The 23,447-nt window shown below is 38.9% G+C and overlaps 1 protein-coding gene across 4 annotated transcripts in view; it reads right to left on the bottom strand.

Moving 5' to 3' along the window:
- Window positions 1–23,447, bottom strand: part of USH1C (USH1 protein network component harmonin) — a 102,639-nt gene that overhangs the window by 57,896 nt on the left and 21,296 nt on the right. For all 4 annotated transcript variants that reach the window (XM_067540673.1, XM_067540672.1, XM_067540670.1 and 1 more), the window contains 7 exons: window positions 11,829–11,937; window positions 11,691–11,715; window positions 10,816–10,873; window positions 9,649–9,752; window positions 5,979–6,063; window positions 5,731–5,790; window positions 4,850–4,906 (listed from right to left, as the gene is read on the bottom strand). In XM_067540673.1, the coding sequence (XP_067396774.1) occupies window positions 4,850–4,906; window positions 5,731–5,790; window positions 5,979–6,063; window positions 9,649–9,752; window positions 10,816–10,873; window positions 11,691–11,715; window positions 11,829–11,937 (498 nt within the window). The remainder of the gene's footprint in view (window positions 1–4,849; window positions 4,907–5,730; window positions 5,791–5,978; window positions 6,064–9,648; window positions 9,753–10,815; window positions 10,874–11,690; window positions 11,716–11,828; window positions 11,938–23,447) is intronic.

Below are 23,447 nucleotides of genomic sequence, written 5' to 3'. Positions count from 1 at the left end.
GGATAACATAAGGAAGCTGTTTGATGCAGGCCCTTTGTTTCAGATATCAATTTCTGGCAATGTCCTTGAAAAACTTTATTGTATTAAGTTTATGTATCATGAGACTGTATGTAACCTCTCTGGGGGGAGATGTGACAGATGCTGCAATCCCAAGTAGTACCTTTCAGGTCCATTGTTTTAAATGACTGGTTTACCTACGATTGCATTCTACTCCAAGGAGGAGGGCTACCACAGCTCCTCCAGGAACTAGAAACAGAAGGAGGTGATTAAGGCAAATCAGCCAGGTTGTAACCCACTTAGAGAGGTACCACCTCCTGGGGAGACTCACATATACTTGTTCAAATTAGATTCTCCAGAGACCAACAGATAAGGAAAGAACTTTTGGATAAACTGACTCAGGGCTTTCTTTCTGATCCAGCAAACAGACAGGACCTTCTGTCCAAAAGGGCCTCTCCAACCTGTGTAAGGACTTGGCCTACTTTTGCCCCATAAATCTGATGGGTAATCTCTGGTAAGATTCTAGCTGGCATATAAGAACTTTTATTGTTTTAATATCTTCTCTGTAATGCTTTTACCTTAAGAATAAATGTGCTTGCTCTGAAAGATCTGCATGGTAACTTGTGACTGGTCATAGCCTTTAAAGAGAGATCAAAGCACAGGTACTGGCCTGTTTAGGCAGACTAGCTTCCTGGGGGGGATAGTGCATTGTAAATCAGGTAGCCTTAAAAACCCTGGTCAGAAGAGAGTGAGACATGGGTCTCCACCCAGGAGAGGTGATGGCTGAGAGCCTAAAGTGAGTGCCCTGGGTGGATCACGGATGGAAACACAGGTGCAGTTGCCTTGAAACTATGATGTTCTTGAACAGTCAAAACCTGGTCATTTGTGACCAGGATTGCCTCAATGGAAAATGTGTGTTAATTAGGAGGGCTGGATTCTCCATTTCACTCAGGCTCAAAGTGGATGGATCCGGAGAAGAAACAGCCAGCAGAGAATTTGCCATAGTTCTCATAACAGCCTCTCCCTCATCCCTAGAATAGGGTGTATGTCAGGAGACAGAGGGGCCATGCTGGGGGCAGCGGTGAAGTGTAGCAGAGTTCCACTACATAAATTCTTCATCTGAAGGACCTAATGCCAATGGCATAAAAGTTAGAATAGGTCCCCAGAACCTCCAGCATCTCCTGGTGCTTGTTAGCACTAGATATAACTAGCTTCTTAAGCCCCCCATGCTCATGCCTGCTGCTGAGAATACAGTCTGACATGTTTGTTTAAATGAAGTTTACAAGGCCTCTAGAGAACTAAATTTAGTAGGACAAAAGTGAATTATATGTATAAATCCCCGTGTCTTTGGATGAGGTTACTCCCCATGAATGTTGGAAGGCCCGATGTTTGAAATAAGGATTAAGTGCTTTCTTATATATGAGGAAAGATTAAATAGAACCTATGCACTATAACCAAGCCAGACATCTGTAACTGGTTATAGCATTTAATTCATAACTAGAGGTGAAAGGGGAGAAGCAAGTATGCTGTGAACAGTACCGTTCATAAAGATTTGTTTTGTCTCAGTGCTACCTTGTGATTCCCCTGTCTGTCCACTATATCCACTACTGTCTAGTCTTATACTTCCTCTGCAAGCTCTTTGGAGGCAGAGACCATCTTCTTTTGTATGTGTTTGTACAGTGCCTAGCACAAAGGGGCCCAGATCTACCATTATATATAATACAAATAAACAACAAATAATAGAACAAATAATAATAACGAACAACAACAAATCTATTATGCATTTGGGTTTCCATATAGTGACTGAAATCTTTAGTATTCTAATTTTAAAAGGCTGTACTTATGGTATGTGTGGCTGTAATGGATAAATACAGACACACAAACCAAACACTGCATTTAATACTTGTTGCCCCAGGTAATGCAAACAGAAAGTAAGGGCAACATTCCACCCCCCTCAGGTATGCATGACACTTCTTGTCTCCGACAAGCAGCTGTCCAAAGTCATCCAGGGGGTAGAATGCTGGTCTTTGCATCTGATTTTTAAAAAACCCCACATATGCTTTACTGGTGCTGCTGAGAACGGATGACTTGCACATATTTACATTGGGGCAAGTGGATAGACTCTTGAGGCCAAGTGATCAGCTGTGTGCAAGGTGCTCAGATATATTGGTGGGAGAATCACCAATCTACAAATACTCCATTTACCGTATCTTAATGGTTTGTTCTTGCAGGGGCATGTGCAGGAATTTAAATTCCAGCACTTTTGGAGGGACCTGTTCTACGCTCCTGCTGGGGTTCTGGAGGAGCTCTGTGCCCCTTTCCCCTGCCAGGGCCACAGAGGAGCTCTGTGCCCCTTCCTCCCACTGGGGCCCCAGAGGCTGGAGGAACTCTGCGATCCCCCCGATTATTGGGGGCACCGTGCCCCCGCTTGTCCCCTTGTGCATACCCCTGTTTACTGGCCTCCAGTAACAAGAACATGTACTTTTTGGTCATTCATAAATATTTCTAGTGCTTAAAACATCAAGTTATTTAGAAATGTATATCTAAAATAGCTTTTAGCTTTCATGAGAGTTACTTATGTAAAATCATTGTGCATGAAGCAGAGCAAAAAGTCTATTACCCACTGTGCGTGACCAAATACTAAAAGGCTAAATATTGGAAATATGTTCATAGAGTAATTATGCAACAGAAGGATTTCATCCAACTATATCCCAGAACGCATCACACATTATCCCACTCCTATGTGGCCTGCATTTTAATTGATTAAACGATTGTGCTGATAAGGGATTGAGGTGACTAATAGCTTTTTTCCAATATCTAATTTCTAAGATTCTGTGATTTTATGACAAGTGATAGTAAAATTCTTATTATGCTATGGGCCAAATGCTAACTGTCTATTATATGTGCATGTGTTTGTGCTTGCAAAAACCTGCATTTATTTATGCACATCTGTTTGTTCAGTTGGGTACTCTCCATGCACATCTGCCCTTTGACGCCTTGGCCACATCAATTCATTTCCATATGAGCCGTTTTTTGGCTCTTCCCTCTTAATTTTCATCTTTTAGAGCCCCCCCGCCATTCCCCCAAACAATCATTCACCTAAGTGCTCTGTCTTTCTTGCGTCAATGGAGAGACTGAGAAAACAGCAGAACAAATCTTTCAAATCCTCAAAAGGCAAGAAAAACATTTTAGTTTGGCACACTGATTTGTTGAATGTTCCTTTGTATATCTGGGCAAAGGTAAAAATGCTCCTGGGAATGGAGAATGTCAGTAATAACTGACTTCTGCTGTTATCAAAGGCACATAATCAGCCAAAGAATATTATTTATTGCTTTGTATTTATGCCACGAACATTAGTCCTTAGATACTGTTCTAGATGTTGTTTTCCCTATTTATTTCAGCTATATGACAACTGGTAACAAGTAAATATTAAGCGTCATATATTGCCTTTGATCTGCACATGTTACTTCAATATTTTATTGTATGAGGCCCTAAAGTTTACTCTAAGAGTGTTTATTAACAATTATTTAAATCCCATTGAAGTCAATGGAAATATTCTAACTAACTGCAATGGACTGTAGATCAGGCTCTAAAGAGGTACAATTACGGTTGTACAAAACATTAGAAGTGTCACATTATGTTTATTAGTTGATAAAGGACCAAATTCATTTCTGATGCAATGCCACTGGAATTAACAGTTACAACAGGAATTAATTGACCTAGGAGCTACAAAGACTTCTAAATACTTCATCTATTTTTAAAGAAAAAATTATGTTGGCTCCTATCCAATTAGTCTTTCATGTTTCAGCATGAGAATTCATTTATGAAAATGCAACTTTCTTGAGTGGGAGGCATTTTGTCTTTCCTATTCTCACTTAAATCAGTAGGAATTTTTACCATTAGTAAATGTATGGGAACAGGCTCATAGTCACGATGTTATTCTGCTAGAGAACACTTAGCATAATTCTCAAACAAATAATTAAAAAAACCATTCCAAACTATGCTAGGTTGGCCAAATCTAGCAGTGCAAATCCAATTTTGAAACCGTACAGATGGTTAGACATGCATTGGCTCAATTCCTGTCTGCATCCAAGCAGAGCAAAGCACAGTTCTGGAGCTGGGATCTCAAAGGTGGCTTTCAGCTACCCTGACCTTGGGGCAATCAAGGTCCCCAGCATAAGATAGAAAAGCCGGTAGCTTGCTTGTTGTACACTGGCAACATAGCCACTAAGGGCTGTCCCGACAGCCAGGGATTACCAGGCAGATTGATTGCATCCTCTTTCCCCTAGAAATAGAGGCGTAGAGGAGTCACTATTGCAGTTCTGAACCAGCAGAGGATTCTCTAGACAGAGAGAATCCTTCATGGACTAATGAAGCTGGCTTAAAGGCTGCTTCATACCACCAAAGCAGCACAATGCATACTTAATAGACTAGAAAATTTGGCCCATGGGGTCACATACACTAGTTTTATACCACTGACTTCAATGACTTTACTTTTGATCTTCACCAGTATGAGAGTAGCATCAGGCTCCCTGACTTCAGTAGATTTACCCTGTTGCAAGTGAGTGCACTGTTACTTCACTGTTTTGCTATTAACTGGAGTTAGTGTTTTAGCTACATTCTTTGCTTGCAAAATTGGATTTGATTTTAATATCAGGCCCTTTTAATGACTTACAGCCAAAGACTATTGAAGTGTACGGAAAGACTCGTGTTGACTTTAAAGGGCTTTGGATCAGGGCATTCAAAAAGGAATCATGAAGTTATATTGAAACAAACACTATTGTACTCTTATTGCCTAGAGTGTCTATTTAATTTTTCACATGCTTTCTGCTTTTATAAGTTCATTACTTACAGCTCCTGCTACAACAGAGATAGTTAGGGTTCGACTGCTTTTTAACACTCTCACAGCCTACAAAAACAAAGTGAAAAAGTCAGTTTCAGTTTAAGTATAAAAATGTTACATATATAAAAAGGAAACAGAAATAAAAAATAGGATAGCTTCCCTAGTTGGAGTTTCATAGATTTTAAGGTCAGAAGGGACCATTAAATCATCTATTCCAACCTCATGCATAACACAGGCTATAGAGTTTCATCCAATTGCCCCTCTATTGAGCCAAATAACTTCTTTGGCTAAAGCGTATCTTCCAGAAAGGAATTCAAGCCTTGATTTGAAGACATCAGGAGATGAAGAATTCACCATTTCCTTTGGGGAATTTATTCCAATGGTTAATCACCACCCCGTTGTTAAAAATTTGTGTCTTATTCCTAATTCAAATTTGTCCGGCTTTATCTTCTAGCCATTGGCTCTTGTTATGCCTTTCTCCACTAGATTAAAGAGCCCTTTAATACTGTATCCAGTATTTTCTCACCATGACAGTACTTATACACTGTAATCAAGTCATCTCTTGATCTTTTTGATCAGATAAAGAGATTGAGCTACTTCCCTCCCTCTGCATAGTGAGTATGGAGACTTGGAAAGTGATCAAGGCTGGGATTTTCAAGGTACCTACTGAAAGTCAATGGGAGTTGCATGCCTAAATCTTCCCTAAGCCCATTTGAAAATCCTAACCTGAATTTATATGACCAGCCCTGTTTAGGTGGCATTGCCTGGGCCTCAGCACCTTTGGTGACGAGGCTAAGGCAGAATCTACACATAACTGCTGGGAACTTTCCATACCTAAGACACTTAATTTAAATACAATAATGGGGCTAAATAAAACCTCTTTTTCCCACCTCTTTGTGGTCCACATTAGAAAAATCCACTCCATTTACTTCAACAATCTGATCACCAATCTATAAGAAATAATTAAAACATAACGTATGAATTTTTCTTTGTTAAGAGTATCCTTACACTTTTTTTCCCCCTCCTGCTGAAAAAGGTCACAGCACATGACTTCACCGATGGATCCCAGATCACCGTATGAAATTACTGCAAAATAAAATTACCCTGTAACATCTCACTTCGAGCACAGCATACTCACCTCCAGCCCCACTTCAGCAGAAAGAGAACCTGGTTTAATATTGCTGATAAAAATGCCTGGTTTTTGTGTTGGACCACTGGAAATACTGGAGTAAGCAGAGAAAACAAATGATATAGGATAACACAATACAAAGAAGACATCATATTTGCTGAACCACTGTCTGCTTCTAGTTTAGGTATTTCTTGATATTTACATCCCAAAATACACTGGATCACATCCTCAGCTGGTGTAACTCACTTTTGTGCCACTGAAATCAATGGAACTATGTTGATTTACATCAGCTAAGGAAGTGACCCCCTGGATTTAATGTTATCACTAGAGCATGGCCATCTATCCCGTCATAGCCAATATTGTTTTTCCAGTTGTCACAATGCCTATGCACAACACTTATCACAATAAGTTGATAGGAGAGCGATACTGTGATAACAATATTTTTGGCCAGATCCATAGCTGATTTAAATTGGCACTGAAGTCAATGGAGCTGTATCAGTCTACACCAGCTGAGGGACTGTTCCATATAAAACACATTAGGGAATGAGTAATTGTTGTATGTTCATTCAGGATCCTGAGGAGATCTACACTATAATTCAGGTATGCATAACATAATACCATTCTTCAGAAGTATGGAGCAGATCAAAAAGGGAATCTCAGCTAGGAAACCCTCTCTATCCCATACTCCTGGAATAAAAAATCTCAAGCAGCAGCTAACAAAATATGTAGAACAAATATGGCAAAGATTTTTGAAGCATGCTGACTGACCCCTGCTTCTTCTGCATCAGGCAGAAGCACTACCCATCTTTCTGCATTTGCAACCAGCTTTATTCCCTTAATTATTTGCTTCAAGTTGTTCAGTGGCTGGGTAACAAATGAAAAGTCCATAGAAGTATAATGCTGGTCAGTACAATGTGAATGCGCATGGTAAAGAAATGGCATTTCATCTTATAGCACTGGCTAACCAAAGACACAGAGACCATCTGAATAAAGATAAGTATAAGGTATATAGGGTTGGATTTAAAAAGATATTTAAATTCCTAAAGATGCCAATAAGGACCTAGAGGGAATTTCAAAATTGCCAGAGTTAGGTGCCTAACTCCCAATGAAAGTCCCCAGAGTTAGGTGCCTACTGGGGATTTAAGTTAAGATGCTTAGCTGCATCTTAAGACATCTAAATGCCTTTGTAAATCTGGCCCAGAGCTGATATGGCAGGAGGAGTGTATCTTCACAGAGTTATAAACAAAGCAGTACAAAGAGCATAAACTAATTTTTGTCTAAGCCATAAAAAGTACAATTATCAAAAGCATGAAGTAATATGATTTTTTTCCTCTTATATTCCTCTAATGACTATTACTAACTAGAATAGGCAAGCTGGAGAAACTGCTATATTCAATGTTCTAAATAGCCCCCCCTGGAAGTCTGCACTGTTTCCTAAACAAACAAACAAAACATCTCTTTCACATTTAGTTACACTATTATTAACACAGAGTTGCCACTTTATTTATTAATTCAAAGTTAAATATGATAGTATAAAATTATTTCCATGAACCATAAAGAGGCTTAATGGATATTTTATTATAGGTATTAGGTACATTTGAGGGAATATGATAAATCATAAATGCTAATACCACATCAACATGGTGGGCCTGGTTCTCCACTCACAGCCAATTAACACTTGGGTAACTTCACTGGTTTCAGGATTGCTTCTAATTTACACAAGTATAAATAAGAGGAGACTCAGGACCAGTCAGACTAGGGATTTATTTTTAACAACTCATCCCATTTGTGCAATGCTTTGCCGTATAACCTTGTATTAGCATTCTCTCTCATTCTCGGATTTTAATTTTGTAACTCATACTCTTATAGAAAGGGATGGTTCTTTTTTAAAATAAACATTATGCTATGAATACAGAATCATTTTATATGGAGAAAAAAAGACTAACCCCTTAGCTGCTGTTACCAGCATTTAAAAAAAATATCAAAATCTACAACTCAGGATACTGTACAGATAGCAAGGTACCACATATATTCAACAGCAGCAGCAGTGAATGATCCCCAATAAAGTCACGGATTATTCTTAATTTCACAAGATGATCCTTCAACAGTTCCTTGTTAGAGTATGTCTACACTATGAGCTGGGGGGTAGTGGGAGGGGGTGTGTGATTCCCAGCTCAAGGAGACATATCCACACTAGTTCTGATTGAAGTAGCATGCTAAAAACAGGGTACCCTGTGGCAGTATGAGCACCTCAAGGGATAACCACCCCGAATACGTTCCCATCCGAGACCTAGGCATATACTCAGGGTGGCCAGCCCTCCCTGAGATTCGTGCCACCGTGGCTACGCTCCATTTTTAGCACTCTAGCTCAATCAGACCTAATGAGAATATTTCTCCTTGAGCTGGGAACGGAACCCCCGGCTTGAAGTGGATTTTTAAGCATTAAAAATTGTTGAGTGTGCTTATTAAGCTTTTTCTGACCAAAAATCACGTTCAGTGCTAGTGTACAAGAGCACTGAGAGGACTAAAAGATGCTAAGTATAGCGCCTGTTTGGCTAAGAGCTGGTCTGTGCACAGACTTGCACCAAAATAATTGCATGAGTTTTAATTCACACCTTTTGTTTTTTCGGTGTAAGTCTGTGGGTAAACACTTATTTTGGAACAGAAGTGCCCTATTTTGATTTGGGCTGCGCTGATTTAAAAAAAGTGTGAATTAAGACCAACTGGGTAGTTTTGGTGCAGACCAGCCCAAACGGAGCTAAAGCTGCCTCATGCTACTGCAAAATAGACAAGTGAGGTGAAGAGAAAAACAAAAAGCAGTACGGAGAGCTTTTGGAAGAGTGAATAATGTTACGAACAAGGCTGTAAGAAAGCTGTGATTTTTTTGGTTCAAAAGTTGCCGCCACAGTTTGTTAAAGCTGCAGTTTTGATATAGTCTTCCCAGGTGTGCAGCCTGCCTTCCAAAGCAGGGCAGCAGCACAGAAGAGACGCTCTGTGTCCCACTTGGCTCTCAAAGGCAAGCATGATGGAGGGGCAACCAGGCCAAATTGGAATGGCAGTGAGACCCTGTGCAGCAGGTCAATTAAATCAATGGCACCTAGGCACTTTTGAAAATTCCACTCGGCACATTTCTGCATTTTTAGGTGTATAAATACCCTTTAAAAAATCTGGCCCTTAGACACTAAATAACGTAGTTGCTTTTGAAACTGGGACTTAGGCTCCTAAGTTGCTAAAATGCTTTTAAAAATTTTACCCTTTGGACACACACATTGTCAATACAAACAATAAATAATTATTTTCTTTTGTTTTATAAGTGACTAAAAGGAAAAGAGTTCCTATATCATTTTCTACGTGTCTTTTATGAAATAAGCTGGTCACATTTTCTATTTTGAACATGGTTAAACACAAATCAACAGTTGTTCTTCCGCAGTGACAAAGATGCACCTAAATGGAGGTGCAGAATTTGGCAACTAGACATTTATGCTGCAGTATTAAGTGTTTAAATAGCACACTGTGCAAAGGTATTCCCATGTCTTTGTCAAAATGCTAGTTTGTATCCTATCTATATTTTGCGGATACTACACAACTAGGGGAGTAAACAAAGACTGTTTTGCATTTCTCACTCCAAAAATTACTAATGTTTCTTGCAAACCATATTAAATGGGACTCATTTACACACCTGCATCCCATGCCCTTTGAACCAATCAAACTAATGAAGACTTTCTTCTCTTTATTGTCCCTTCCTCCTGATGAAGCAAGTCCAGCAACACTGCTTTTTCCCTCCTATAGCAAAAGAAAGAAGGGGAAAAAAGATTATACGTGAAAATCCTCGTTCCACTGAAGTCAACAGTAGAACTCCCATTGATTTCAATTTGTCAGGATTTCCCCTATGTATTTATAGGTCACATTGTTATACAGTCCAAATTCAGCCCCAGTGTAAAGAGGAGCACGTACGCTGACTTCAATGGAGATGTGCCAGGACTGAATTTGGCTCTTTATCATCTATCCGGAGAAGATTATCACAACAGTCAAGATACATCTCATGAGGAAAGTGGAAAAAAGTTAAAGCAAGGACATAGGAGAAAAATTATTAGTTTGTACATTTCATGACAAGAGTTGCCTAAAATATATCGATAGCACCCCATTACCTATTATTTTAAACAGCTCCTTCCCTGATGTAAACCAAGGGAAAGCCAGTTATGGGCTTTCTTAGCACTGCTGTAACCTATGGAAGTCATTCATAGACTTATTTGTTCTGCCATTAGTCTCTCACATTCTAGGAATTTTAACCTCTAGTAGCTAGGGTATGTCAAATAATCTATTAAGATGACCTATTACAAAATAAAGCACTGGCTTTCTAAGTCACCAAACTCAACAGAAGTTATTGATTCTTTTATTTACAACCGTAGAAACGTTTCATTTCTATCACACATTTTCTATATTACTGCTTCAAGAGATTTTTGTTTTCATATTTGTCTGCTAAACTTTAGCAGTCTATTTATAATGTGCTCATCACCAGAGCAAAAATATACAAAGGTCTAAATTTTCCAGCAGGTAAAATGTAGGTGACACTATTTAGTTATGTTTTCTAACTATCAACTTTATCCAACTCCCATTGGAGTTAATGGAAGCTTTTTCTATTGATTTCAGTAGGAGGTGGCTAAGGTCACATATGAGCACAGTGGTAGGACAGTAATAGCTGTTTGTTTCAGATTTCACTTAACAGTAGTTTGTACCATAAAAATAAATGCAATCACTCAAAAGATAAGTACAGGGGAAAGAGAATTAAATATGGCTAAGTGTTCCCAGAGGACATATTACTAAAATAGAACAGTAGGTGTCTTACCCCAGAATCTGACACAAACTGATCCACAAATTGCCACTTAAGAGGTTCATCTGGAGAGCTAGAAGTAAAAAAAAACAAAAACCAAAATGGTTAAATATGATGCGGAAAAATGGTTTAAAAATGATGAATACATTGAATGTGGCCTCAACCTAGCCTTTTTTTTTTTTTTTTGCATCCACACATAAATGTAGGTATTATTAATAAAGATTAATATTGATTTTGTAGTCAAGTAATTAGAGGTCTAAAGGACGTCAGGCAAACATGCAATAATTTAAACCAATAAAGATGGAGGTAGAGCTGGTATATGTATACAATTTAGCAAACTTTTTTGAAAAATTATTGGGGTTTGGAAACTTTTTTTTGAAAGTAAAAAAATCTCAACCAGTTTATACAGCGAGTCAAAGCATCCCTCAAAAAATCTAAAAGATTTTTTATCAAAACATTTCAGTCACTTTTCCCCCAACTGAAATTCAAATTTTCAACAAAAGTCATCATAGACCAACCAAAATTTTCAAAACTTCAGCCAGCTTTATTCAGAGGCTGCTTCTAAAAACAATCCCTGAAAGTGAGGAAGATGCAAGGACACTGGAGCATTCTATTAAGTGGATTTGGTGATGGAATTTGTCTCAGTTCCAGACCAATTACACTGATAAATAAGCAAGCTTATCTTTCTGCATCAAAAATAGAGAGTCAGATGCATCAAATGAGGCAGTCTCCATCCAAATCAGCCAAGGTGTATCATTATAATCATTGGTAAAGTTGGCCATTATCAATTTTCTAGGAATATCAATGGTAGATAAGAGACTGGAGAGGAAATGAACAATCTAAGTTATATGCTAGATATAAATTTTAGGAAAAGGGCTGATTTCATTTACCTTTTGACAGGTATCATGCCGACATCTGCAAGAGAAAAATGTCAGGTAAATCTTCCTGTAGATCATGAGTTAGTTATATGGCACTATCTCTGTCAGCGCAGAAATTGCAGCAACCCATGTGAATTTTGCGTTACTTACGTCTTACTTTTATGGACACTGTTTTCTTTGTGCGGATGAGATTTATTACTTCTTCGTGAGTGCATGAAGAGATGGAGTATCCATTTATCCGAACTATCTCATCTCCAATCTTAGAAATAAGAAATAGAAGGAAAAACTGTTATTTGATTTGTTTAAAAAGAATTAGTGTAGAAAAGTCTCTAAGCAAGTTGTGTAAACTGACAGACAATCTCTTTCATACAGGGGTCATGTGACTGGAAAAAAAATGTTGTGGCTAGATATCAGAATATCTTGAATACTCTAGAATCTCAAATAAAGTCCAGAGTGAGATTTATTTAATTAAAATCAGATGTGATATGACACATTCAGGCCAAAATGATAAACATTCTTCAGATAAATGTCTAACGAAAGAGGATGCAGATCTATTTGTACAGGTCAAATTTATACTGTTATATGGCTTATATGAAACAAAAGCATCACTGTCTGCACTATATTTTTTAAGTTGACTGTGAGTTAAAATTTGTTTTTATCATATTTTCCTGAAGCTGGTTATAAATATGTTCTCTGCTTTTGATGGTTAGCAACCAAACTTGATCAGACTAGCTGGGCTTGATTATGTGTCTAAGAACAAGGCATTCTTTCAATGGACAGTAGTGCAGTTTTGAACAGAATACCATCTCATCAGTTATGGTTGTTACACAGTGCTTATTATCAGAATGAGCCCAATGTACCACAGGTGTAACCAATCTTGCTTCTCAGGGTCACCTGGATTAGTTAAGGAAAGCACACGCTGAAACACGCTGAAGCACATACTGTCAGATACATGTAATCAGAGCCATCAACACAGCAAACTCCTTCTTCTGGGTTTGTTGTTGTTAGGGAGGTGGGATTTCAAGCCTGTTGCAGCCTTGCGAGCTGTATTGTCCCATCTGCCACACAGTATGGAAAGACGCAAAGAAACAGAAATCCTGGCCAAACGTGGTAAAAAATCATGGAGGGAGATTACAAGGCACGCTCCCCTCTTATGGCCAAGCCTGGGTAAGTGCCTTTGTATTTGGGGGTGCATGGTAAACTGGAGGAGGGCCAGCAGGAGTGACTACTCTATATAGCATACTCCCCTGGCAAACCCCTAGTTAATCCCGAAGGAAAACTCAGATGAAGTTAGTGTTAATAAGAATAGCACTAAGTCCCATTTTGCATTCTACCTCACTAGGAGATAGAGCCCAAGGAAAGGCTGGCATCCCATGAGACTACTCTTAAGAGATGGTGGACTGGGGTTGGGATTCTCTGTGGAGCCACTGACTCTTTGCAAGTGTCCAATCAGATTCCCAGATCCTCTCCAAAGCCACTTCTCAACCATCCCGCCGCCCTTCTCACCACCACCTGAAATGGGATGTGTAACAGAAACTAAGATTCAACTCACGGAATTTTCAATTTTATTTTCCCCTTTTTGCAAAGGAGTGGATGATTTAGGCCATAGCTTGGAGTGCTGATGGTATTTGTACAGCTCCCTGCCAATGGAAAAACTCAAAGGCCACCAGTGGAAGCAGCAGCAACAATATACCGCATGACACTCATTTGCCAGTGTATCCCATTCACCCCAAAATTCAATTAAAAAAAAACCCGACAAAAGTGTGCCAAAAAGCTTTTGTTGAAAAAAAACCAAAAAAACAAAAAACAAAAAAAAAAAAACAAAAAACAAGCAATCCATTCTGCACTGCTCACAGGAAAAAAAAAGAAAAAGTATCCTGAAGCCCTGGGATCATAGAATCAAAACTAAACACTGCACTCAGCGCATCCCTGGGACCAGTGATCTCAAATCTACAGATCTGAAGGGACAAGATTGTATATAAGGGGTCTAACACACTTGGTTTGTTTGTTTTTTTGGACCCCATATATTAGAATATGCATGAGAGAAAGTATAACCAATACCTGTCCAGTTATAAAATGGGAATCCATCATGGCAAAAGTTTATTATAATACAAAAAGGACTTCTTTTCTATTTTACAAAGCACAAATCAGATCTGACGTAATGACTGGAGCAGACATCCCTCATTCCCCACAATTCTGACTGATGAACTCATCAGCTAGGCAGCCCAAGGAAAAGATGAAATAAGAGACATACTGATTCTTTGACTTCAGGTCCTCCGTGATTCCAGACTCAGCATCATGTATCATATTCAGCAGCTCCAAGATGGCTTTGATCAATGCAAAGTCCTTAGCTGATAATTTTATAATTAAAATTTGCACCCCACATAAATCACTATGTAGAGTTACTCAAAACTCGGAATTTTCATTCTGTGAGAAATTCTGACATTTTGAAATTAATTTTTGTTCCTAATCAGAATAAAGCCAGAATTTTTCACAGGTTTCCTATAAAACAAAATACCCCCCTTCCACTCCCCGCAGCTTTGTTTTGGATCAATTGAAACAGTTTGTTCTGAAAAAATTAAAAATGTTTTGTTCTGATTTCAACTTTTTATATGATAATGTAATATATAATAAGAATTTCATAATACAATATAAAATAAATTTCAAAACAAAGTTGTTTTGAATAAGTCAAAATATTTTGTTCTAATAAGGTCAAAACAGAACATTTTGACCTTATTAGAACACTTTTTGAATTTTTTTTCAAAACAAAATTTGATCTGAGTCAACATGCCCTGTGGAAAGTTTTGATTTCAATTAAACAGCATTTTCCAACAGAAAAACATTCTCTTGAAAATATTCAGCCAGCTCTATCACTAATGAATAGCTATGGGAAAAAGATCATTCAATTGCTACTGTATTGTATCCACCCCTTTCCTGAATTCAAGTGGTCATCGAGTTGTCTTGGCTGTATTGTGGCTATTATAAACTGTACTAATTCAAATTTCACTACATCCTTCATCTATTCTTCACTTTTTCACTTCCCTGGATCACCACCTACTTCTCTTGGTTCACAGATCTCCAAATCCTGCAGGAAGTGTCCTGCATAATTCTCTGCCTTTCTTGATTATGCATCCAAACACAGGGTTTCTTCATGCTTATTCATACTGAAACTCTGGTCCAATACAGCTAACATCAAACGTAATGAGATGTAAAGATTTTTCCACTGCTTGATTCCTGGACCACCTCTACTCATGTCCTCATTAACACTTTCCTATTAGGGAACTGTAAACTACTCCACAGTGCAGGAGGACATGCAATTGACCATCAAGAAATGCTTTTACAACAAACTACAAACATTATTCCCTACTTCCAATGTATTTTGCCTGATCTTTACAAGCAACACAACTAAATTCCTCAGGTCTATTTCTTGTCTGGTCTTCCATGGCTTTCCCCATAAACTGCTCTAATGTGTATTACTGTTAATAATGAATATTTATATAAGATGCACCATTGAAGTCAATGAAAATTTTGCCATTGACATCAATGGAACAGGACTGTGCTCTTACCATCAAAACGTTGTGTGCTGTTTTGCAGAGAAGACATATGTACATATGGATTATTGTTTGTAGCACCACCCATAATCAAGTAGGCTTCACGTTTTCCATTTTAAGACCCTGTTTTCAGTTGCATATAACTTTGACAACCCAACTGTTCAGGCTGAAATTTTCCATGCCAGGTGTCTGCCTCAGGCTGAATTTTTTTTTTGGAAAACTTCAGTAAAAATAGTTCAGCTGTTTCAGAGAACAAAATTATGGGAAAATATGTTGTTTTCTCAATGTTTAAAAATTCATACAACTGTTTCATTTACAAGCTCTAGCGCTCCTATGGTTTGGAGCAGGTATCGAAATTTGGCAGTGGATCAGTGGGTACCCTGATGGCAGAGATGCGGCTTTTCCCTGTGGAAACCTTTATAAAGTTATAAAGCTCTGAAAACCATATGCTGCACATGCTCAGTTGAGGTCTGTCACCCTAATGATTCCATCTATACCAAATATGCTCCATCATAGGGCTGTAGGGATCGAGCAGGACTTTGCCTGCAAGTGCTCTTCCCACCAGTTGCCTGGGGCTGCAGGGGTGCCAGGCTCTGGAACTGAGGGCAGCTGTAAGTGCTCCTTCAGCTGATGCCCAGGCAATGCGGAGAAGGCAGTAGCCTGTCTGCAGTACAGAGGGGTAATGAGTTTACAGGGCAGGGAGAGAGACAGGAGCAAGGGATGGGAGGAACTTCATTGTGCAGTGAATGAGGGAGGGATCCTGTGGGGAAAAATAGGATGCAATCCTGTAATTAGAGGGCACAGAAGATGGGGCCAAATTAAGGTTCCACAGGCAACCTTAACTCTGGCATTTCCTAACTTTGAGAGCTTGACTTTACACCCTTAGCTTTCTTTTTAATGTAGGGAGGTTTTTTTAAAAACAAAAAATGTAATACATGTCCTTCTATTCAATGGGCCAGATTCTACCACTTTTACTCATGCTGAGAATTATTCTGGATTTCATTGGGACTAGTAACAGAGTAAGGTACTACTGCCATGCTTACTCATGTTGAAATTCTGGCCGGATATGGTTATAAAGACTTAACTGTATGACCCTTCCTCACATGGGTGAGGACATGCTCACCTATTTTCATTGATTGGACTCCTTGTATTACTTGAATATGTTATCATATGTATCATGTCTTCCTATGGGAGCCTTCTTGAACAAAGAACATTTTATTTTGCCTCTAAACTGCCAGGCATACCCATGATGCTATACAAAGAATAACATACACTCAGTCTATCAGTCTTAATTTAATTGCCTCAATCATCTCATTATTGCTCTTTTTAACATTGATTAGATGAGACAGCCAAGCACCAGAAATACAAAAATGAAAACTACAATTCCACACACAAAGTATAGGATTCCTGAGGGAAATAAAGATGTTTGCACACACACTACGGAACAAATCCTGTCTGCTCACAACTATTAACTGATGTGCTTGCTCCACCTACTGGGCAAACAAAATCATCATCTATGGGAAGATAGGTGAATTTTCAAAAGGATCAGTACTGGCTCCCTGAAGTCAGTGGAAGTTTTCTTACGGGCTTTAATAGGAGAAGAGTTAGGTCAGCGCTCAGTGCTTTGGAAATCCCATCCACAGCCAAAAATTTTAAAACAGATGGGGCCTCCAGTTTGGTCGTCTACATTTTTGTAAGACTGCTCATTACATGATTCCCACCATATTGTTTACTTGACCTGTTCTTAAATAATCTGACCCAAATTAGGGTTGTGGATGCTTCCCTTAGCATATATGGCAGCTGTTCGGTGGCACCATTCCTCCCCACAGATGCAAGGCTAGTGAGGGAAGGGCCAGGAAGGGATGCTCATTATTCTCCTTCAAGCCTAAGAGATAAATCTGCATTAGCTCCTGTGTGGTCTCCTTCACTCTGAGAAAATAAAGGAGGCTCTTGGGGAAGTAATGACTTGGATTAGCTGGGGCAGCATGACTGCAATGGAGTTGCACTGTTAGGAAGCAGAGCAGGAGGGTTCAGAGATGGTGTAAAGGCACAGGGCTTCTCTGCAAAGGGCCCTGGACTTGTGCAGATCCTCCAGAGTCCATGCAGATTCTTTGGGAAGGGGTCTGAGGAATCTGCAGAGAATCACTGGTTGTTTCAGGCAGGTGTGATAGATGAGTGTTCCCTGCCCCCCAGTGGAATGATCCTAGGAAAATGCAGTAATAGGATCTTTGCAAGGTTTTCACTCATCTCAGTCCTGCCTTATATTTATATATATATTTTGCAGGTCAGGGTGATCCAGGGCTGTATGTGTAATTATTTAACCATAAACATGGAATTTTAATCTCATTTGGTCTCTTTGGATTTTTGTGTTTATCCCATGTATAATCTGTAAAAAATAAACAAACAATTTATATTTAGAATACATTATTTTCCATTGGCTTAAGTGGAGCCTTGGTGAGAATCAAGATAAATCAATCCAATATAAAAAGCTTTTCAGGCCTACTGCTACACAAAATATCCTCACAGCCTTCTGAGCCTTGCAAAGTGCAGAAAACTGTAGCTCAGATTCACAGAAACCCAGTGTATTCAGAGAAAGGATTAACCTAGTGTGACGGAATGCAATGCCACACTGAAAAATCTCAGCTCTGTGGTAGCAAACTGCAGAGTCACTTTGAATTAGGTCTGGTCTACACAGGCTTTTGTACTACAATAAATCATGTCAGTTAGAAGTGCAATTTAAAAAAAAAAACCAACATAGTTATATGGGTATAAAGGTGCCTTATTCTGTTATAGTTTACTCCCCTTCTGATATGGGAATAAGCTATAGCAGTATAGCTACATCCATAAAAGAGAAAACTACTGTTTTAACCACACCATTGTGGTTAAAGCAGTATACCTTTTGTATTTTGACAACCCCTTAGAGAATACCCTGTAATTTCTCCCAGACCTGGGGAATTTCAGTGCCACAGGCATAAAAGAAAGAGGAGGGAATCCATAAGTAGGCTGATGTGACTTTCCTATGGAACCACATAATCTCTTAAAAAAAATAAAACCGCTAAATTAATCACCTGCCTCCCACAGCACTGGTATGGTGAGTCACAAGCACCAGAGTCAAAACTGCTGGATCAAACACAATAAGATAGAGGAAAATTAATTTTTATTTTGGTGTTAGAGAGCACTTTTCACGTCCAGTGTAGTACAGAGTGCATACGTACTGATACTATAGTGATTGTACAAGCTTACATTACAGAGATTATATTCAACATGAGTTCATACCTAACTTGGATAATTAGAAATTTATCAAATAATTGTGCTTTGATAATTCTTCCAAAAACCTAAATCCCTCTCTTTCATCAGTATGGCACAGAATATTATCTGTATAATAAGTACTGTATCTATCACATGCAGAGCTCAGCTCTGTTTTTTTTAAATGTGATTAAACACCTCTAAGATGCATATTACCTGAAACAAAGAAGATTTGCTTTCATTATTTGACTAATCTGATGGTACATCATGCTGAAAAATAACCGAAGCAGGGATTCTCAGATTTTTCCCTGGGGTGAAACACATCCTACTATATAGTCCTGATCAAAGAGTGCTTTTTGTTCCAAGAAAGAAAAATATCAACAAAAATGAAAATGTCAATGTTTTTTTCATTTTAAAACTGAAAACCTTGTGTTACACAATTCCCTGTCCCAGAGCACCCCCTTGCAATGTCGTGGGACATTCCAGTAGCTCTGCCTCAGTTTCCCCTTGGTTTTCCACAACTCTACCCAATTGCCAACGCACTCCAGGCTGCTTTGGTGAATGAGCCCTTTGTATAAGCCATATTTAGTCCTTCCCCTTCTGGGGTATTAATGTCCACAGGCCTTACAGTTGTACTTGTAAATACCTCTTCCTCCCCTGCATAAGAGCAAATTCCTTCTTCTCTCTTGACTCCAGGAATCCACAAACAGCCTTCTCATTAAAATCTGTGAACAGTCCTCTTCGTTCCCTCCTCAGCTCTGGGTGTCCTCAATATTCCCAGGCAAATCCCAGCTTTTCCACTGGCCTTTGGCTCACTCAGGCTCCTTCTTCAGCCCTTTGTCATAAGGGACCTAAAAACCACACCTGTTTTCCTTCACATCTTCCAGTGGAGAGACTCTCTGGATTTCCTCAGCCAGCTCGCCACAAAGGGCTCCTGCCCTCCTCTCCGGTCATCATCCTACTGCTGGGTTTTCTTTCTTTGAAGTCCCACACCTTGCCCAAGTGTGGCAGGGCAGGGCTAATTGAATGAGGCTGGCCAGGCCCAAGTGTCCTGGGCCCGGAAGGGGCAGGCCATCCTGTTACACCTTGTTTTTTGGCAGCTGAAAACTCAAAATTTGTCAGTTTTCAGCACCCAAAAAAAAAAAAAAAAAAAGTTTTTTTGTTTTTTTTTAAAAATGAAAACCTGAAAAATCCAATCAAAATGCAACATTTCCTGAGGAAGTTTCCACTTTGATGAAACAGGGTAGCCAGCTCTTTAAGCTCAGAGGCTGCTAATTATGGCGCCAGTAGAGCTGATTAGCTCCAGGCCTCTTGGTTCTAAAAGGGGCAGGCAACCTTGTCTCACAGCCATTGTTTGGTCAAAACAAGATTCAAAGGCAAAATGTTGACCAGCTCCAATAACAAAGGAATTGTTTGACAGCCCACCTCCTTTCCTGTTCACAGTCATGCGGATCACCTTCTCTCCTGTTCACAACTGCTTACATTGAAAGAAAACGAAAGCATCCATTTTTAGCTGTCTTTATTGGGACACATGGTGTATGTACAGGTTTTGTATTGGTATAGCTAATGTCTGTTTTGGGAACAGGTTAATCACACTGTCTCCTCTTCCTATTTGCTCTGCTCCTCTGACTTCCCCCGCACTTCTGTGCTGCCTGGTCTCCTTTTCCTCCTCTCTTCTGAACATTCCACCCTCTTGCCTTTTCCACTTTGCATTTTCTACTGCACATTCCTGTTATTTCCTTTTCTCCAGGACATGCTGACCAGCCACTTATTCTTTTTCTACTCTTGCTCTCCAGGACATGTCATCTGACTGTCCCCTGCTGTTTTCAACAAACCCCTATGACTTCTGACTTTGCAGCTCCAGTTCCACTTGTGCGTCAAGTCCCTGAGGGCACCTTTAGTTTACTTTCTTTCTATTTAGCTGCCATCCCTGGTAAAAGTAGATAGGGGAGATCCTCCTTGTCTCCAGTTGCATTTACAGATCTCCAGGTTCCTCACACAATGTACAATGTTGGTTGTGTTCCTAAGGGAGGAGATGTAGGGAAGTAGCTGGGCACTCACTATGTTCTGGCTATTCTGGTTGCTGGATTGGCCCAAATTAGGGCCACTCTCAGGCTCCTTTAATCTGCATTAGAAACCAAAGTGGCCCCTACCTATTCCTAGATCTGGAGCAGTGCAAAGGTGATGAAAAATCACTTCTCCTTGGTCCCTCTGTTGTACTTAACTCAAGAAGAGGGACATCCTGACCTACTTGAGTTTCAATCCTGATTTACAAGGACCAATTGTAAGGGAGAAGGTAATTCACTTTCCATGCATATTCTGTCGTTAGCATCTCTGAAAGCTCTGCAGTCCCAACTTTGATGATGGCTTTCATGACATAGAGACTTCAAAATGGAATCAGAATCACCAACTCTTTTTCACATAAGCCACAAAACCACCATCAGACTGTAACAATTTTCAGTCAGCAGTGGCCACAGTCAAATCAAAATCAGTGACCTAGGAATTAAATTCTTCATTATTTCATTACAAAACCCCCAAGTCAATTAGACCTAATTTTAATTGATTCATGGCCTCAAAAAACAAATAAAAAACAGACAACACACCCCACAATAATGCAGGCCTTTTTACTGAGTTTAAAGTAACAGCTCTGAAAGATATGCTTCAGGAATCCATATATTAGCACCTCAATTATTGTACACATTTAACCAGTTATTAGTTAACATATTAAAAAAAAATTCAATCAGTGGAACGTTGCTTACACCAGCGCTGAAATTGAGCCACTCTCTTTAACAGATTGTACCTTGCAGTTCTAATTTACATTATTAGTTAGATAATCTGCTCCTGTGAAATATAACGCTGTGTTAGGACACACACAGGCATATAGTGGCCCTTCTCCAGCGGTTATGGCCAGGAAAAAGAGGGAATAGTTTCGTCAGTTGAAATCTTCAAATCAAGATTGGATGTCTTTTTTTTAAAAGATATGCACTAGTTCCTCCAAAAGTTACTGGGCTCAGTACAGGAGTGGCGGGTAAATTCTCATAGCCTGTGTTATTCAAGAGGTCAGGCCAGACAATCAATCTTTTCTGAACTTAAAATCTATGAATAGTTTCCTGTCAAAACATGCATATTCTTATTAACATTGGTAGAAGTTATATCTGCACACTGACACAAGACCCCCATAGAGAGAAACTATTTAAATGCTTTTTGAAAAGGTGAATGTGTGCTGAGGGTCGGAAGGATGCACTCATTTCAGCATTCCTTTACTTTCTTGTGTCATTATGTTAGTTTGCTATTTGCTTTTGTTTTAATTCAACTTCCTTCCATCTATTTTGAATCCTTACATGTCTGAGATCAATAGCATAGTTTCAGGATACTGAAACATTAGCCTACTTCTTTATGGGGTTAAGTCACACTCTGGTGAGTACGAAAGCAATAGTTCTTTCTAGGTTGTCTCAGAATGGCTCTTGCCATTCTAATAGTAATACCAAAGCCCTAACTTAAATTTACAAAACCAAGGAAGTTCAGAATTAAGAGTGATACCATAATTTCTTTTGTCCCACTTGAGCTCTTTGTTACAAACACACAACATGCAGCATCTCTCATTAAAGAGATGATGTTATGATGGGATATCTGCCCAGGTTTTCAGTTTGAAATCAGTTTCCTTCTCTGTTAGCTCACATCTTGTGGTCATTTACAACATGCAAAGTGAGAGGTGTGTGTGTGTGTGTGTAAAATGGAGTGATAGTGTTTTTCAAGGTGCAAGGTAATGGAGAATTAGGTTGTACAATGCATCCTATATACTCATCAACACAACCAATTCATTGTACAAAAAATTCCTAATAAAGGCTAAAACAGCATGAAGTTAGATAATGCAAATTTTCTTTCTTGAAATGTAAAGGCAAAAAAAAGGTATCATGATTAAAATATAAGATATATAGTCATGTCAATGGTTTCAACTTTCGGTTTTTTACATTTCTTCTACTTTCATTATTCATACTAATCTCAAACCCTTTCTTTTCAAGAGAATCCTCATGGATATGAGTATCTGAGAAAGCAGCACAAAACAGAGAAGCACATTAATACATGAAAGAGATAAGTGCTCTTCATTCAGAAATATCAAGAAGTCATAGTAAAAAGGTCAAAACTTCAAATGTTTCAGTCACATTCCTTGACTATACAAACATTTAGAAATGCAGAAACCACTTTGAGGCATAATCATCATCAGACATGAATTAGGATAAAAAAAACAGCAGGGGCTAAAACTGATTTATGATAAAAAAAATCATTAAACCTTTTCTCAGACTGCATTTTTGGGATAAAAAAAAGTGTAGAGATTTAGCTAAATAATGCAGATGGATGAAATTTCAGAAGCAGTTGGCTTTACCATGAGACAGCAATTTAGAACAATGAACTGCCTGTCAACTTTCCTTATTCACTTGGTTTTAGAAAGTGGCTAGTGTCGCTTATTATGGAGGCACCTTAAGCTGATCCTTAACACCACATATCAACAAACCCAAGACAGACAGATTAGCAGCAAAGTACCATCTGTTCATATTAATACATATAATTTAAATCTAACATATAAACAGTAAAATATTCTGAGATCTTTTTTCTTTGTTCACACTTTGTCTGAGAAACACAAATGTTGTTCGGAACTACTGCATGCTTAGTACAACCCGGCTTAGAGCTCCTGTGAAGACTCATTTATTTTCTCTTATCAGTGTGGAATGCTATGGCAGTCAAATATTAGATGAAGCTATCAATGCCCTTCCCATTTACACTTTCACCAATGAATGGATTGCCTTAACAAGGTTTGATCTTCCAAGAGCACAGCATCCGAGTGCATTTCCAAACTCAATGTTGGCTGAAAATAATCCTACCTCGACTGCATCAAATTATTGGTATTGGTTCGAGACAACAGGTGAGTAGGAGACAAACGATTAGTAGCACTATGTGAATGTGCTCGTTTGAC

This window comes from Emydura macquarii, unplaced genomic scaffold (genome assembly GCF_026122565.2).
Source record: "Emydura macquarii macquarii isolate MOO-44397 ecotype Brisbane River unplaced genomic scaffold, CSIRO-AGI_Emac_v2 contig_587, whole genome shotgun sequence".
Classification (NCBI taxonomy): Eukaryota; Metazoa; Chordata; order Testudines; family Chelidae; genus Emydura; species Emydura macquarii.
This window is presented reverse-complemented; position numbering and strand designations above follow the sequence as displayed.